General features: G+C 35.6%; 2 protein-coding genes across 2 annotated transcripts; both read left to right on the top strand.

Moving 5' to 3' along the window:
* Window positions 1–13,043: 13,043 nt before the first annotated feature.
* On the top strand, window positions 13,044–14,021 carry LOC311090351 (olfactory receptor 52E8-like; the record flags this gene model as incomplete). The annotated part of the gene is made up of 1 exon (XM_084125610.1): window positions 13,044–14,021. The coding sequence occupies one exon, from the start codon at window positions 13,044–13,046 to the stop codon at window positions 14,019–14,021; it is 978 nt and encodes a 325-aa protein (XP_083981736.1).
* Window positions 14,022–17,469: 3,448 nt separating this feature from the next.
* On the top strand, window positions 17,470–18,414 carry LOC311090350 (olfactory receptor 1500-like; the record flags this gene model as incomplete). Its single annotated transcript, XM_084125609.1, has 1 exon — window positions 17,470–18,414. The coding sequence occupies one exon, from the start codon at window positions 17,470–17,472 to the stop codon at window positions 18,412–18,414; it is 945 nt and encodes a 314-aa protein (XP_083981735.1).

Genomic DNA, 18,414 nt, shown 5'->3' with positions numbered 1-18,414 from the left:
ATTTTCTCATTTGGTGCTTTTCTGTTTTTGTTTTGTTTTTCTGTACAGTAGTAAAAAAAGGAACACGAACCCAGATAGACACACATACACATGTGCATGTTTCAGTTTATTGTCACCCTTTTTAAAAGGCAATCAAAATTATATGATTAAAAAAGGACAATGAAAATGTACTTTTATAATTTGATACTTGTAATACTTGTTTAATTTGCTTTACTCCTGGTATACAAAGGTGTGGGCATGGTTGTGTGCCCTGTGTCTGTGTTTTTGCCTGCTGTGTGTGTGTCTCTAGGCTTGTTCGACTTCATACAGGGCTGCGCAGACTGATCGGCTGCTGACTTAAAGCAGTGCATCCTGGTTAGAAATTGTGTCCGACTTGAGACAGCACCGACACCACATGACTGTGACGTATGCCATCAAACTACCGCAAGAGAGATTCGAGAGCAGCCAGCTGATTCATTCTGCGCAGCTTCTCCAGAGCGGCTGCACAAGCTCTGATGACAACACAACTTTTCCACGATTGTCCAAATCCATCACATGGCAACGATCATGTGTGTTTCGTGTTTATTTGAACACCTTCAGTTCCACTAATGTCCACAAATCTGTTTTTTTATAACAGTAAAAGCTATTTTCATGTAGTCGCAATGTTATATTGTGTCATGTTTATCAAAATAAAACTGATTTTAAAAAAATAACATAAAGTATTAAATGGAAACGTATCTGAAACGTCTGTGTATCTGACAAATATTGCATTTATTTCACTTCAGCTGTGGTAAAGTATAGAGGCGGCTGGCTAACAGAGGGTGCTAGGGCCATCAACATCAAAGCACAATACACATAACTAAGGGTAGAAAGTAATTGTGGCGAGCAGGACGAGGCTGAGGGCCGTGGGAGAGCGGCGCGAGGCCAGTGGCGTGATTGATAATGAGCAACATCTGTGAGACGCACCGGTCTCGTATCTCTCACCACCTCCTTCTTCCCACAATAACAAACTTTGTTACAGTAAGATACAGAGGTCACTTACAAAGTTAGGTTAAATATACAAACAAAGAGGGATTCAAACAAATAACATATTCATAACATGGTAAAATTTACAGACTGTGAGCTGAAGTTTGTTTTTTAAGAGGTTTTTGAAGGAGAGAAGGTTAGATGCTTGACGGATGTCTTGAGGAAGAGCATTCCACAACCTGGGAGCCACAACACTAAATGAACTGGCTCCCATGGTTACCAGACTATTGAAACTGACTTAATATGGCACATCCCCACCTAGGATATCTCTCGCAGATTGGTTACAAATGTGAAGTAACATCTTACATACCATTGCACATGGTCGCATCTCGCATGTCACCGCTATCTATAGTCACATGATAATGACATTGTGTTACGACCAAGAAGGAGGAGGCTTTTCAAAATACACGCAGGAAATATGGCGTTGAGAAATTTTGTGAACAATTGCAAACAAGTTTTTCAGGAATGCGCTCACTTGTGTCTATTAGACAATGTGGAAGAGGATACAATTCAGTCCATAGTTTCAAAATCGTACGAATTAGATAATTTCATCTATAAAGTGGTTGTGTAGAAAATGTCCTCGTCCAGCTCAGTTCAGTTCTCATAAAACAGATTCAGTGCAGTCAAATCATATTTCTTTAATGTCCGGGGCTCAGATTCACTCTCCCCCAGTTTAAATCTAGATTAAAGATGCATATTCACATAATGCCAAGAATTCACATAATGCATCTATACCATTATACCATTATACTCATTACCTATACTCCATTTATATCAGATCAAATGTACATGATTATCTTTGCTCAAAGGAATAGTTCACCCAAAAATGAAAATTAGCCCATGATTTACTCACCCTCAAGTCATCCTAGGCAGTGTTGGGCAGTAGAGTCACTCTTCTAGTTTAACTACATTTCTCAGTAGCATGGTGGTAGCGTCGCTGTTTACTGAATCAAATAGCTTTTCAGTAGCAAAGCTCTTTTTTTGATGAAGTTGATCAAGCTAAGTTTGATGAAGCTACATTTTCCCAAGCATTTCTAAAGCTTAAGCTCAAATCGGAAATACAACTGCTAAGTATCACTGATTCTGGATCAGTAATAGTCTAGCAGGAGAAATAGGTTCCCATGTACCTATTTGCATTTGTAACCTGTTTTTTTGGGACTCTAATGGTGTCTAGTTAAGAATTGTTTATGTTGCCGAGGTCAACTAATGTCCCATGGGGTTCGTTTGGCGGCCATCTTGAAATTATGTTGAAATTATTGAGTTAAGAAGGATGCAGTAAGGGGAGAGTGCCTTTTTCTTTTGATACTACTTTTTGTCCCTGTTTCTGTACAGCAAGGGAGTTGAGGGAAGTTTATGTTTATTTTTTCTTTCTTTTATGTTAGTTAGAACTACTTCCATAATTAATTAGTGGGGTGTTTTGTTTGTTATTTTAGGCCTTGCTCTCCCCTGAGAATGTGCTCCCCTTTACCTTATGTTATGCATTTTTTATTAATTAAAACCCCTTGAGTGGCATGGAATCACTGGTGATCCCGGATTATTGTTGTTCAAAATGCATTGCTCGTCTAAATATCACACTCTTACTTGATCTGGACAAAAACAGCATTACAAGAAAGGTTTAAGACTACAGCTTCGATATTTGACCACTGTTTATGATTAAACTGGTTTGCAGTGACATTAATTTCTTAATTTATGCTAGGAGTGCAAAATAATGAATCTGTAACGTTCGTTATTTTTAATAGAAATTATTACTCACACATTCATTCTCGTCTTTTCCGGTTTATTTGTGCTCAGATACATATAATACACAGAATCCGCCAGGGCAATTATTACAATGGTGCGCATATTTGGAGAAATATTGATTAATTATCATATGTTAGTAAAATATTTAGCCAATACAGAATACAATTCCTATTCATTTTCCACTGAATTATGCGATCTGAAGAGCTCAAACAGCGCACGGAGCTTGTTGTGTGCATAGATATCATATATAAACGCTAGATGTCTCTTGCGCGCTGCTGGCCAATGGAGGTCGACGTCCGCACGTGGCGGCCATCTTGCCACAGTGTGCTCGCTCACTCGTTTAATGGTGCATGTACTTTTAAATAACCATAACTTGCTCAATTTTCTACCGATTTTCAAACGGTTTGGTTTGTTATAAACATCAGATATGTAGTTATGACACTGCATACATACACTGCATACATATGAATAATTATAACATGTATGTTCAAGCATTCGGAATTATAGCCACGTTAATAACGTTTGTAAGAAACCAAACCGTTTGTAAATCCGTCAAGATTTCAGCGAGATAAGAGGATTTGTGTGCATGATCACTCACCTTAATTCACAGCTTCACTGTGACAAGATGGCCGAACGGTGATGCCGGAAGTGACTGCGCCATAAGATAGCGTTTATATATGATATCTATGGTTGTGTGTCTCCCCTTCCTGATTTGCGTCAGATCTGACCTCTGAGAAATATGATTCGGCTGTACGGCTGTCAATCATCATGTGATTCAACGTGACCTCTTCTGCATGACGCGTCCTGTGTTCACTTCCTGATTCTGCACATCCATGATAAACAAAGCGAACGTGACATTTCTTCACCGAAACAAGTTGTAATAAATGCACGATTTAAGTATGTGTGTTTTGTGTTTTGAGTGGGGTATTTTTATATGAATAAAAAATAAAGGTAAGAGTAAGCATAGCCCATAGCTTCATATAAAATGCTAAAAATAACATATTTCAAAATCTTTTTTGGACTTGAATCCATTTTAAACCATTTTAAATATGATACAAATACTCGATAGTATTTAAAAGCGACCTTTAAATAAAAGTGTAATATTAATAAATTAAATTGTGTCATGTAGCTTGAGGCTAACTGTTGTGCTAATGCACCTGCTGCAGGAGCTTTCTATTCCATAATATATATATTTTTAAAAGAATTCGCATTGAAAGTTCCAATAATAGTTTTTTTTTTTTTTTTTTCTAACAAGACTTAAGTTAATGCGTGGATTATTCGTCTATAGGGGGTTACAAGATGTAAATGGCCAAGCATTATGCCAGAAGAAAGGCTATAATGGCTGCATTCAAACAAAAGAATAAGGCTAAAAGAATAATGAAGACCAAGTATCATACGTGAAAGGTTGGTCGATTTAAATGAAAAGAACATGAATGGGGCCAGTTCTCCTAGCCAGACATTAGTCAGAGACAGTAAATGGGTGTTTAGAGGGCAATAAACTATTTGATGAGAATCTTCTCCAAATCTTCTCTAGCCTTCTCCAAAGTCTCCCCTGTCTCCCCTGACATGGTCTCACAATAGGCTTCATAAAATGCATAATTTTAGAGATATCATTCTCAGATTTGAAACGAAGCATGACCACAGTTGTGGCTACACTTTAGTTGTGGTTATAAGTTGCTATCCTAAATTCACATAATATTTTTATACATTTAATAAATATATTCTTAATATTTGTTTTTTGTTTTTTTTATGTTTGAGCTTATATATCTCAATATTAATAACAGTCTGGTTAATTTTGAGTCTTGAACTGTAAACTCTCAAGGGTTGGCTTTCTAAATATATGTTGGTTATGTGTCTATTCAGAATGACTTATGAGCAGCAACCTTTTTATTTTGGGTATGTCATGTATGCAGCACTTGCCAAAATTGGGGGTGATGAGCAAGGGGTTGTATTATTCTAATTAGTAATAATTAGAATTAAAACAATTCTATAACATTTCATGATACAATCAATGTCACACATTTCTGTAAAATCACAGCCGCATAAATGGTCTTTTACTGTCATCTAGTGGTAAATTCAAAATGGTGTATGTTGTTTGCTTCTGTGTAAAATCCTAAGATCAAAAGCTTGACAAATTCATTTAAATAATATAAGGTTTTCCTCTTTACATTTTGAATCTAAGTGTCCATTCTGACACAAGCATTTTTGTGTAACTGTTCATTTAATATTGTTTTGTCTAGTCAAGTCATCTTCATTTATATAGCGCTTTTAACAATGTAGATTGTTCCAAAGCGGCTTTACAATGATAATAGGAAATTAAAGTAACAGAGATTGTTTTGGCTTTATAGCAGCTCTAGAATAATGTTATTGTCCAGCTAAAGTTAGTTTTGATTGATTCACTTCCGCAGACAGCGTGTATGGCGTCGTGTGGGTGAGCGGTTTGGTGATGTCAACGTTGTGGATCGAGTGGCCCATGGTGGCGGTGGGGTTATGGTATGGGCAGGCGTATGTTATGGACAATGAACACAGGTGCATTTTATTGATGGTATTTTGAATGCACAGAGATACCGAGATCTTGAGGCCCATTGTTGTGCCATTCATCCACGACCATCACCTCATGTTGCAGCATGATAATGCACGTCCCCATGTTGCAAGGATCTGTACAAAATTCCTGGAAGTTGAAAACATCCCAGTTCTTGCATGGCTAGTATACTCACCGGACATGTCACCCATTGAGCATGTTTGGGATGCTCCGGATCGGCGTCTATGAGAGCATGTTCCAGGTCCTGCCAACATCCAGCAACTTCGCACAGCTATTGAAGAGGAGTGGACCAACATTCCTCAGGCCACAATCAACAACCTTATCAACTCTATGCGAAGGAGATGTGTTGCACTGCGTGAGGCAAATGGTGGTCACACCAGATACTGACTGGTTAGGGTTAGTATCTAAAAACTAACCCTGGTTTTCAGTGTATATTGACTGGCTGTGTATGATCTGAAAGCATTGTTTGATTTTGAGAATAGGTGAAATAGTTTTGTGGCAATTGTTTGATTTTAAGAACAGGTAAAATGGTTTTGAGGCAATTGTTTGATTTTGCTATAAGAGTCAGGGGTTTTGTGAATAAAGTTTGAAGACTGGTTTTGTGTTTAATGTTGTGAGAAAATGAGTGAAGGTTTCAAGAAATGTGTCTTAGCAATTGTGAAAAACTGTAGTAGCCTACCTAAAGCAGTACCTCGAGATTCACTTTCCTGCAGAGTTTAAATCCAACCTTGATCAAACTCACCTGCCCATAGCTTTCAAAGGATGCATCTCAATAATCCCTAAACTAGGGAACATCGATGCTCCCTATGTTCCCATACAAAGTTCTGAAGCACGAAACATAAATCACTCAAGCAAACTCCACACATAAATCACATCATAGATGTTTTGAAAAAACAAACAACCCATTATTTAATAATAATAATAATTTGTTACATTTATATAGTGCTTTTCTAGGTACTCAAAGCGCTTTACATGGAAGGGGGAATCTCCTCAACCACCACCAATGTGCAGCATCCACCTGGATGATGCAACAGCAGCCATATTGCGCCAGAACGCCCACCACACACCAGCTTACTGGTGGAGAGGAGACAGTGATGAAGCCAATCAGTATATGGGGATGATTAGGAGGCCATGATGGACAGAGGCCAAGGGGCAAATTTGGGATTTTTAATGACCACAGAGAGTCAGGACCTCGGTTTAACGTCTCATCCAAAGGACGGTGCTCTTTTGACAGTATAGTGTCCCCATCACTACACTGGGGTGTTAGGACCCACACAGACCACAGGGTGAGCGCCCCCTACTGGCCTCACTAACACCTCCTCCAGCAGCAACCTGGTTTTCTCAGGAGGTCTCCCATCCAGGTACTAACCAGGCTCAACCCTGCTTAGCTTCAGTGAGCAACCAGTCTTGGGCTACAGGGTGATATGGCTGCTGGCAATTTAATTTAATTTAATTATATTTCAACATAAATGTATACATTGCTAGACCAGTATTACCTAAATGGTACATATACCTTTTGGGGAGAAAAAAAAAAAAAAAAAAAAAAAAAAAAAAACATTTGTACCATTTTTTTAAAAACATTGTTTATTATTATTATTATTATTATTATTATTATTATTATTGTTGTTGTTGTTGTTGTTGTTGATTATGTCAAGTATGTTATGAGCTGAGAATGTTGATCATTTTTAAATTGCTGTTTATTTAGCACTTGGTGTTTATAGTGTTTTTGTGATATTTTGGTAACACTTAAGGTTCCATTAGTTAACTTTAGTTAAACCATTAACTAACATTTAATACTGAGCAAAGTTTGTTACAGTATTTATTGATTTTAACGTTAATGTCAGTTAATAAAAATTCAACTGTTCACTGTTATTTCATGTCAGCTCAGGTCCATTCAATAATATTAACAGTATTCTTTTGATATTCATAAATGTTGAAATTAACATTAACTAAGGTTATTATATGCTTTATTGCTAGTACATGTTTACTAATGAAGCTAATAATAAATAGAACCTTACTGAATAGTGTTACAGAAAATGTTTATAAAATGTTTTAACTTTTGGCAGTTTTATCAAAAAAGAGTGAAAAAATAATGTAAAAGTAATAAAAACCAACTGTGGCATGTTTAATGGGTTATAGTTTGCTGCAATTAAGGCAGAACAGAACACATGCTGATCTTTGACCTCTCAGCATGTGCATCTTCCAAATTATATGAGAGCATGAGAATGCCATCAGTTTACTACCACTGAATCAAACGGGTGCTAAAGTTGGCAACAGTTCTGCCTCACAGCAAAGAGTAAGTGGGATTATTTGGAAAAATTAGATAAATTGATTTATGAATATACAGGGAATGTTATTTGACTCTTTGTTGCTTTATATGTCCAGTTCTTTCTCTGCCATCCTCTCTCTTTTACATGATATGCTGTTTATCGTAAGAGATACAAACAGACACTGTATCATAAACTTAGTGATGTGTGCCATTTCCCCATAGTCTTCATTTGCGACTTGTTTTTCTCAATTCCCAATGAGCTTTGAGAATGTGCCGTCGTTAGCAAACATACAGTTTCAAAAGTCTCTGAGGTGCCATAGGTCATCACCAAAGCCTCTGGTGGCATACTAATCAAGTATACTAAATTACAATGTCTGTATACTACATGACAATGTCTGTATATAGAAATGAAATGATTCTACTCAAAACAGCAAGAACTTGTTCGTTACACTACTGTCATGTGTCAGTGCTTGTTTGGACTTTAAGTTTGTTTTGATTGGTTCCTGTTTTCCTTTGTTCTTTTCCCACAACTCCTTCGTTTCTATGGTAACTGTCATTTAGTTCAGCTGTATCACCTGTGTTTAGTTAATCATCATCATCTGTATCACCTGTGTTCCGTTAATCAGTGTCATCTGTGTTTGTATTTAAGTTCCATCTGTTTAGTCAGTCTTGGTCAGATCTCAGTTATATTTAGATGTGTGTTGCTACCTGTTTTGCTGACCTGTTTAATTAAAGTAAACCTTTGTTTTGGAAAACATATCCTTGTCTCCATTTTTTATGTAAATTTGGAGTGCTGTCAGTACAGAGAACAACGACAAAAATCGGTGTTGCCTACACCGTGTTATCCTCTTTTTAAAATTTGCACCCTGTTGACTTCAATGGGGCAAGTTTTAAACCTGCTTTTAGCCTCTTAACATCCTTGATGTGTCATTACAAGTGCCCAGCCATTGTGCGTGATTCCTTCAGAGTGAACACGGTGAATCTGACTGCAGTAGATGTGAAAGATATGAATAAAAGTGATGTTAATTCAGTCAGCGCACATACCTGTATTTACTTCCTGTTTTCGGTCGAAGTCCACAGTAGTCGATTGTCGAGTTCTCCACTGTTGCTTAGTTACCTATGATCACGTGCGTGAACTCGACAATCGACTACTGTGGACTTCGACCGAAAATGAGCTCGATGTTAAAATTGACCGGAGTTCTCCTTTAAGGTGTCTGTGTTATTTAAGTGCTGAGTAGTAATAATAATTAACTACATGTACTTACTATGTATGGGGTCAGAGTTAGGATTAGGATGTGGTTTAGGGTTACTTGCATATAATTAAGCACAATTTATAGTAATTACTATAGTAACATGTAGCATGTGTAACAAACATACTGTAAAATAAAGTGTTGCCCCTTGTTCTTACTGAAAATAGTTATCCTACACATACAAACTGCAAAACCATCTTTCTTATAATAAAAAAAAAAGAATTAGAATTAAAAAGTTGCTTGTGAAATGTGTATTTAATATTGTGATTAAAAAAGGCCAAGAATTTTTATTGTGAATTATCATGATAATTTTTCTTTTTGATGCAACAATCTAATCAACAAAATACAACCCCAAATCAAGAAAAGTTAGGACATTTTGTAAAAAGTAAAAAGAATCTGTGATTTGTTAATTATCTTTCAAATTTATTTAACTGGCAGAAGTACAAAGAAAAGATTTCCAATGTTTTTACTGAACAACTTAATCGTATTTTGTAAATATAAACAATTTTTTTTATATGTTTACCACTGTGTCACATCACCTTTCCTTTTAATTACACTTTTTAAAGATTTGGGAATTGAGGAAACTATAATTGTTGCAGTTTTGCAAGTGGGTTTTTTTGCCCAATCTCGGCTGATATAAGACATCTGCTCAACAGTCCGTGGTTGTCGTTGTCTGGTTTTCCTTTTCATGATGGGCCATACATTTTCAGTAGGAGACAGATCTGGACTGCAGGCAGGCAGTCAGGCACATCCACTCTATGGTGTAAAGTGTCTACAAAACCATTGTTTAAGCACATGCTGAATGAGGCCTGGCATTGTCTTGCTACCCAGGAAAGATGTCATCTCGATGACAGTATACTGTATGTCTCTGTACAATCCCAAAATATGCCTCCACGTCAATGATACCTTCACACACATGCAAATAACCCATGCCGTTTGCCCTGATGCACCCCCATACCATGACAGATGTTTGCTTTTGTACCAGTCGCTGATGAAAGTGGTCCTTTTCGTCTTTGGGACTGAGAACTCAATGTCCATTTTTCCCAAAAACAAGCTGAAACATGGATTCATCTGACCGCAGCACACATGTCCACTGTTTTGTATCTGAGATGATCCAACCCAATCTCACAGCAATTCATACGAATTTTACGAGGTGGCTAATTCATGCGACTTCACTCGTACGAATTTGTATGATTTTTGCTAAATCGTACATATTTTACGAGTTGCCCAATTCGTATGAATTCGTACGAATAACCTACCCCTGACCCCGCCCCTAAACCTAACCGTCACTGGGGTTTAGACAAATCGTACAAATTCGTACGAGTGAGGTCGTACAAATTCATACGCATCAGTCACATTTTACTCACTTGTACATATTCAGCCCGTTCTCATCCTAGGGCGTCATATATTGACGCTTTTGACCGTCGACATCGAACGCACATGGCACCCTTTAGCGTCAATATGAGACGCAGATAGAAATGGGCCAGAAGGCGCCTCCTAGTGGTCTAACCCTAACCCTACACTAGACCTAAACCTACCCATAACCGAACAAAGCTCTGTGCGTGTCATATTGACGCTAAAGGGTGCCATGTGCGTTCGATGTCAACGAAATGTCAAAAGCGTCAGTATATGACGCCCAAGGATGAGAATGCGTTGCCATATTCGTACGAATTGGTCGTGAGATAGCGTTGGATGATCTCTGGCCCTGAGAACTCGCCTGCGTAACAGAGATTCAAGTGGCATTCCTTGATGCAGAAGTAAATTGTGTGAAGTGACAACATTTTTTCAAAGTACTCCCGAGCCCATGTGGCTATTTAACAGAGTAGCATGATAGTTTCTCATGCAATGCAATCTGAGGGCTCAAAGGTCACACACATTCAACAGAGGTTCCTTGCCCTGCATGTCCTGAGATTTCTATGGATTCCCTGAATTTTTTCACAATATTTTGTATTTTTTGGAGTGTGTTGCAGGCATCAAAAACTAAATTTATTTATATTTAAAAAATTAAATTAAGTTGTTCAGTGAAAACAGAAATCTTTTCTTTGTACTTTTGTCAGTAAAAAAATAAAGTTGAAAGAGAATTAACAAATCACAGATTCTTGATTTTATTGCATTTTACAATGTCCCAACTTTTCTTGATTTGGGGATGGATATATAGTAAAACTTTGTAATAGCTAAAAGAAATCTATGTGTAGTTATGTGTAATTTGCTATCATTTAAATAAAAAATCATTAAATAAATCAGTATAATATATAGAATGTGATATTTATGTCACTGTGTAACTACCGGTATGTGAGCTGAGAATGAAGGTCATTGTAAAAAAAAATCATTATCTTATATAATATCTCAGGATATTTTGAACTTCAGAGAGATTATTATAATGTGCATCTGGGACTAATAGTGATAATAGCACTAACAAGACACATACTCCAAATCCAGCTTTTATCCAACATTTTGAGGTTAGGATAAAACAAGTTTTTTATTTTTTATTTTTTTACATCATTTGCTTAAACAATTTAAGAATTACATCTTAAGAAGAAGCAAATATTATGTTTCTTGATTCTATTCATGATTTTTATTTTTATTTTTTTTATTTTTTTAGAGATCTTCATGATTTTTGTCATCATCTTTTTGTCTTTTATATTTTTACCACAAAGGAGAACTAAACATATATTGCATCACGTTATAGTTCCAATGCTCTCATGAGATGTGTCAGCAGATATAAATTGGAATACAGTGTCATACTGAGTCAGTGACTTGGAAGCAATTAAATAGAAAAGTTCAGTAAGGACAAGCAAGATTTGAAACGATGCAGGACATTTGTCTGACCAAACATATTTTTTGCTTTTTTGCTTCAAGTGTATGTGTGCATTTCTATGATTTCACAAAGATAAATAGAATTGACTAGTACTGTAGTACATAGCCAAATAAAAAATAAAGTATATTGCAAAAGGGGAAGAGACGTAGAATTGAAGTGAAATTCCCCTCATTAAGTTAGCAACAGAAAGGTCTCCTCCTGTTCATATAAACTATACATTTTTGTTTTTATTTTCCCCACACTGACCCCGTTGTGACGCTCAAGGTAAAGCCCACGCCCTCTTACTGCGTCACAATAAGAAGTCACGCCCAATGTGCCAATAACGCCCCACGCTGTTCATTCAAGTCCGAGTGTACCGCAGAAGTGCGCCAGATGCATCTTATAGCCTCAGATCCTATTTGTAGTGCCCTCGCACTTGTAGGCCTACTTTTGCGCACAGAGTATTGTATTTATGTCTGATTTCTCAGACATTATGTTGACAGGGTTCATGATAAACGGAAAAACAACATATTATGTTTCATATGTACAGCGACGCGGTCTCTACTTTAAACATAGCTTGAGCAGATCTCGTGCGTAAGGATAATGAACAACAGGATTGTCTTTCCGACTTACGATTTAATTTCATTGATTGCGAACAGTGACTGTGTGACTTTGTTCGCGTGGAATCCTATAGCCTATATTTAAAGCTCAGTATAATCATATTCTACTTTCGTATAATAAGGAGCAGATCATGGTTGTACCAGCCGTAACCTGTAAACAGAATAGAGTTTAAAATTCGCGCATTTCAGTTTTAACTTGTTAATACATTTTTATTTTTACGAAAATTATTGCAATGGTAATGGATTTAAATTCTATTCAGATAAATAATCACTAGCAATAAGCCTAACAAAGTAGCCTATGTAAAAACTAAACATTAGGCTATATCTGTCTTAAAATAATTAGAGATAGATATTCAACACAATAGAATAAGAAGGGTCATTTTGTCCTTTATTTATTTTAATTTATATTTGTATGTAGCCTAAATAGAAAGTGTTAGAGTGAGCATACAGAAAAAAAGTGTAACGTTTAGATTGGCATGTGGCTGCTAATGCCATCATGAAAAGTCCTCTATTTTAAAATAAGGCCTTGAAGTGTCATTAAATTGCAAATGTCTAGCCTGCATATTTAACTTAGTGTCCAAGCTACAAATAAGTTAAGTGGCTTCAGTGCAAAAATTTCAGAATTTGTATAGGAACCTTTCATTAGTGTGTCCTCCAGATTGTTTGAACGCTACATATAGGCTAAGACTAAAATAGTTTAGATAATTATTTAAAATTGGCTACTCTGTGAGAAATGTAATATTTTCACACTCCTATTATTTCTGATATTTTTATATTTCTTTTATTTTCAGCAGGACAAAATATCAAAGAAAAAGTTTCCATGGGTATCTTAAATGCCAGTTTTTCCCAAAATATCTCTGTTGTGCATCCTGAATACTTTTTAATCAGTGGACTTTCAGGAATACCATACAGCAACTATTACTATGTGTTCCTGTTTTTCATTTATATTATTTCTGTAATTGGAAACTCTATTGTCCTTCTGATTATAGCTCTTGACCAGAGCCTGCACAGTCCAAAGTACATTGGTGTGTTTAACTTGGCCTTGGCTGATATTGGTGAAACTAATGCACTGATTCCTAACATGATGAAGACATTTCTGTTTGACTCACAGTACATATCCTTCAATGCTTGTTTGGCCAACATGTTTTTTGTTTACTTCTTTAATACAATACAATGTGCCAGTCTTGTTGTCTTGGCATTTGACCGCTTTATTGCTATTTGCTTGCCACTAAGATATCATGCCATTGTAAATAACGCTGTCATGTGTTCAGTTTTCTCAGTATGCTGGATTCTTAGCACTTTTTTAGTGGCAACGACGGTGTCTTTGGTCACCCGACTTTCATTCTGCAAGTCCAATGAGATACAGAGTTATTTTTGTGACCATGGTCCAGTATATAGAATGGCATGCAATGACAATAGCATCAGTTCGTTTATGGCAAAACTCAGCACAGCTGTCTACTTTGCTGCTCCGCTGACAATTTTCCTGTCTTACCTTTGCATATTTTTTACCTTAAGTAAAATTACAACATGGGAGGGGCGTATTAAGGCCCTAAAGACCTGTGTTTCTCACCTGCTGTTAGTTGGAGTGTGTTTCCTTCCCATAATCTGCACATACATTGCTGCAATCATGCTTTCTCTGTCTCCCAATGTGAGAATCATCAGTACGTCTCTGGCATATGCTGTTCCACCAATGCTGAATCCCATCATTTATGTTTTAAACACAGCTGAAGTTAGGAACTTTATCCAGACAATAATTAAAAAGAAGTCTGCATCCGTTGCCCACAGTGATTCAGATTGATTGCAAAAAGTTTTTTGTGCATCTTCTCAAATAAGTTGTTTATTGTGTTTTTCATTTTGTATTCATCTTGTTGTAATTAAGCTAGATACAGCAAACCTTTATGAAATTAAAAAGAAAAAAATAATGTCTGCAAGTAGGGCATGTCCTGTTTTTGTCATGCTGATTTGTACCATCACTACATGCTGGTATGATTAACATTAATTTGGCTGTTTCATGTGTATGTGTGCTACTGTCCATGCTGTATTTTTCTGTCACATTGAAAGAAATGAATAACCTATACTGTAAAGTGTATAGTATATGTGATATATATCATAAATCTGCTACTCTTAGTTTTTTCATATCCTTCACTCTAAAAAAAAAAGATGGTTCGTTAAAGGTTCTTTGCATGAAGTAACAGTTCTATTTAGAACCGTATCGTCTTGAAGAACCCTTTATATTCTGAAATGGTTCTTTGTGTTAGAGTTTAGGGTTATTTTTTCCACCGCCTTTATCTTTATCAAATCTGTACCTTTCAAAGCCACCTCATTACTGATTTTCTGGAGCTCAGCCATCCAAATACACAGATTGTCAACATACTCTCAACAGGTAAATCATTTCTTTCTTAAAATATCTATACATTTTAACTTTCAAATTGTAACTGGTTTCCTACCAATTATGTCTTTTTCTCTTTTTAGTTTAACAGAACATGTAAGTGTGAGCAGGTTTTTCGGGGATATTTAATTTTATTTTATCAATCAATAAATTCCACTAGAAACAAACCTTGTTGTATTATTTTATTTTAATTTAATACTGTGAAGCTGCTTTGATACAATCTGTATTGTGAAAAGCGCTATACAAATATACTTGATTTGATTTGATTTGATTTTTCCAGTTAAGGATAGGCTTCTTCTTTTCTCTTCTCTTCTCTTCTCTTCTCTTCTCTTCTCTTCTCTTCTCTTCTCTTCTCTTCTCTTCTCTTCTCTTCTCTTCTCTTCTCTTCAAGTAATATTGAAATTATGATCCATATTGTTAGATTTAAAAATAAAAAAAGATTATTTTATGCATAAACATACCCAGTCACAAAAAAACATAAAACACAACATAAACATAAAACATAAAGCTATTCCATGACTTTATATCACTTTTTCATTTTAACATTGTAGAGTGCTCACATACGGTCCATTTTTGCTCATTTTGGCCTTCATAAACAATTGTTTTTACATAAACAAATGGAAGAGACACACTGTAACTATAAACCCAATTGTGTATTTTAGATGCTGTCACATCACACAACCTCATCATCTGCAGAGAGAAACTCCCACTCACAATACACACAATAATGGATGTAAAGTCATCATAGAGGATTTAGAAAATATTTCACTGGAACTTGGTCTTCATTCTATATCATGTTCAATGCCAATTGTTAATTGTGTATTTATTTAACAACTGTTGTTAGAGCACTGTCATGTTTTGCTACAATTTGCCATGTCAATAAAAAATAAAAGAACCTAATTGACACAACTGTTTTTTTATGCAAACTCCAAAATAGAGGCCACAAGATATTTTACGACAAGGAAGATAGAGGGGTAAAAACAATATTAACAATATATAAAAAATAATATTAATAATACTATTAATAAAATAAAGATACTAATATACGAATATTAATGAAAATAAACTATTCATAAAAAGGTTGTTTATTACACCATTAAGGTCCTAGCACTGAATGGTTCTTAATGGAACCTTGTAAAAAAGGGTTATATTTAGCACCAAAAAGGGTTCTGTTATTATTACAAGCTGAAGAACCCTAATTTGGTACTGTTTAGAACCATTTTTTCTTAAACATAACCAAGTCTCTTGTTTTTAAGAGGGACTGTCAATCACCCGGTTTTCTGCAAATTGACAAGTACTGGAAAGTTCTTTTTTTTTTTTTTTTTTTGTATTATAGCATCTTGTTGACTTCTTTGCATTTCAACATTAAATGTAACACCAATTTAGTTGTAAATGTCTTATTTTTGTCTTAAATTATAGCTTGAACCTGGCATCAACCTGGTAGCTTTTGATAACATGTAATTAAGAAATGTGAATACATTCAAAGTTTAAAAAATGTAATTTAAAATGAAAAAAATAGATGTTTTTCATAGGCAAAATATATTCTGCAAAAATAATTTCCAGTATTTAAGCATACACTTTTAGATTTAAACGTTTTTTAAGATAAAGAGAAAATATATAATAAACAGAAAAGTGTGTTCAAAATTTTAACTGATCGTATAGTGAAAAGGCTATCTGTCACATTTGTCACGTTTTTGGCTGAAAAATAAATCACACAAAGGTGTTTATCCATTCCATGATGAAATACTCCCATTGGAAAAAAGATTAAATGGAAGTGGACCTAAGGTCTGGAGACTCTCTTAATAAATGATCCATGGAGATTATTTAGAATTCTCCAGAACAAATCCCTAAGCATCATTCAACTAATGATTTAATACAATTATGCACATTCCCCATGCTGTTTTTAAGATGGCATTTTAAGCTAAACAATAGTCCTACATCTTTGGACAGTATTAATGAAAATATAAACTATAAAAATAGGCCTACTTCGGAGGGCCACTTCCTGAAATTGGAATGTGTATATATGGTGGTTTAATAACATAAATATTATACTATTATACATAAAAATACTTAATTTCATTCTTACTCTTTGTTCAGTATTATTGTGAACATCACTGATTCGTTTAGCTGTAAGGCTTGATTTACAATGAATAGCAGGGGAATGAGTGAATGGCATAAGCTGCCAATCAAGCAGGTACTGTGGCACAATAACACACTAATGAGTCTTGTTTCCCCAAAGTCTTAATCTACCTGTTTTTTCCTCTTGATGAGCTGAAACCTGTAGTGGATGAAGCCATAAAGAAACACGACCCCTCAGTATTCTCTAAGGATAGGGCACATCATTACAGCATTGAACTTTGAACTTTTCGACAGTGTTCTCTCACAAACACACGATTCAATGGAGTGAGTTTCTATTAAAGGAAAAATTGTCAAACAAACAAGAATCCCATTGCTATGGGGCTATAAATATACACATAAATACACACACACATATATATATATATATATATATATATATATATATATATATGAGAGAGGCATTTATATATCACTCATACAGATCTGACATTTGCATGCTGGAAGAATGACATAATGTGTTTGTTTTTTTAAGTAATCCAAGCAATAGACCGATAAAAAAAAAGCAAATCTGAAGAGAAGCCTTACACCTTTCTGTGACTGAAGAGAAAAGAAAAGAAACAATGGAGGACATTATTTATTAGATGCCAAGTAATTAATTCAAGATAATATGCCAAATAATTAATAATGTATTTGTTTATTTACTGTTTTGAAGATTTGGTTGGTTACTAACGTTGTTATTATTATTATTATTGTAAAGATTGATTTGCTACAAAGGACCATGTCCTCTCAAAATATTTCAGCAAAAAACATTTCTGAGTTTGTAATTTCAGGATTTGACACAGTAGAGCACAAACTGCCCATTGGAGTTGTTTTGCTGGTGGTTTATGTGCTTGCAATGCTTGCTAACACTGCAAACATATGTTTTGTTGCCATGGACAAGCATTTGCACCAGCAACCCATGTACATTTTCCTTTGCAACTTGTCATTAGTGGACATGCTGTACAGCAGCAGTACCTGTCCAAGTATGATCAGCAACCTTATCGTTGGTTATAAAGCCATATCTTATATCCCTTGTGTTCTTCAGATGTGTGCTTTCCATTTAGGTGGAGTAATGGAGATGTTTGCAATTGCTGCAATGGCACTGGATCGTTTGATTGCCATAAGCAATCCTTTACGTTACCACTCCATTTTAAACACCACACATACTGTTGTAATTGCTGTGTTGCTGTGGATGGTGGCAAGTGCTATTTTGACCATCATCCCGGCTACTGTTCTTCCTCTGCCCTTCTGCTCTTCCACTATCCAGTATATTTTTTGTGAGTATGCTTCTCTTGTGAGGGCCACCTGTGTGAATCCAAATACTTATTTTACTATGATATCCACTTTGACTTTTGCACTGTTGTTTGGGACATTCTCGTTCATCTGCCTGTCCTATATAAGGATAGTGATCGCTGTTATGAGAATGACCTCAAAGGGTGACAAGAAAAAAATGTTTCATACCTGCTTTACTCACTTGATAGTGATAGTTGGTTTTTATGCTCCGATGTTCGTACGAATAGTCTTGACCCGGATTGGTGTGGTTTTAACATTAGAGGAACGTAATGGACTACTGGTAGGGTCCATCCTCTGCCCTTGTATTGTAAATCCTTTCATATACTGTTTCAGAACCAAAGAAATCAGAAACAAAATTTTTAGAATTGTGTCAAAAGTTGAACCTAAATAA

Source organism: Abramis brama (assembly GCF_963993115.1).
Source record: "Abramis brama genome assembly, chromosome: 10".
Lineage (NCBI taxonomy): Eukaryota > Metazoa > Chordata > Actinopteri > Cypriniformes > Leuciscidae > Abramis > Abramis brama.
Note: the sequence above shows the minus strand (reverse complement) of the source record. Positions and strands in the feature narration are given on the sequence as shown.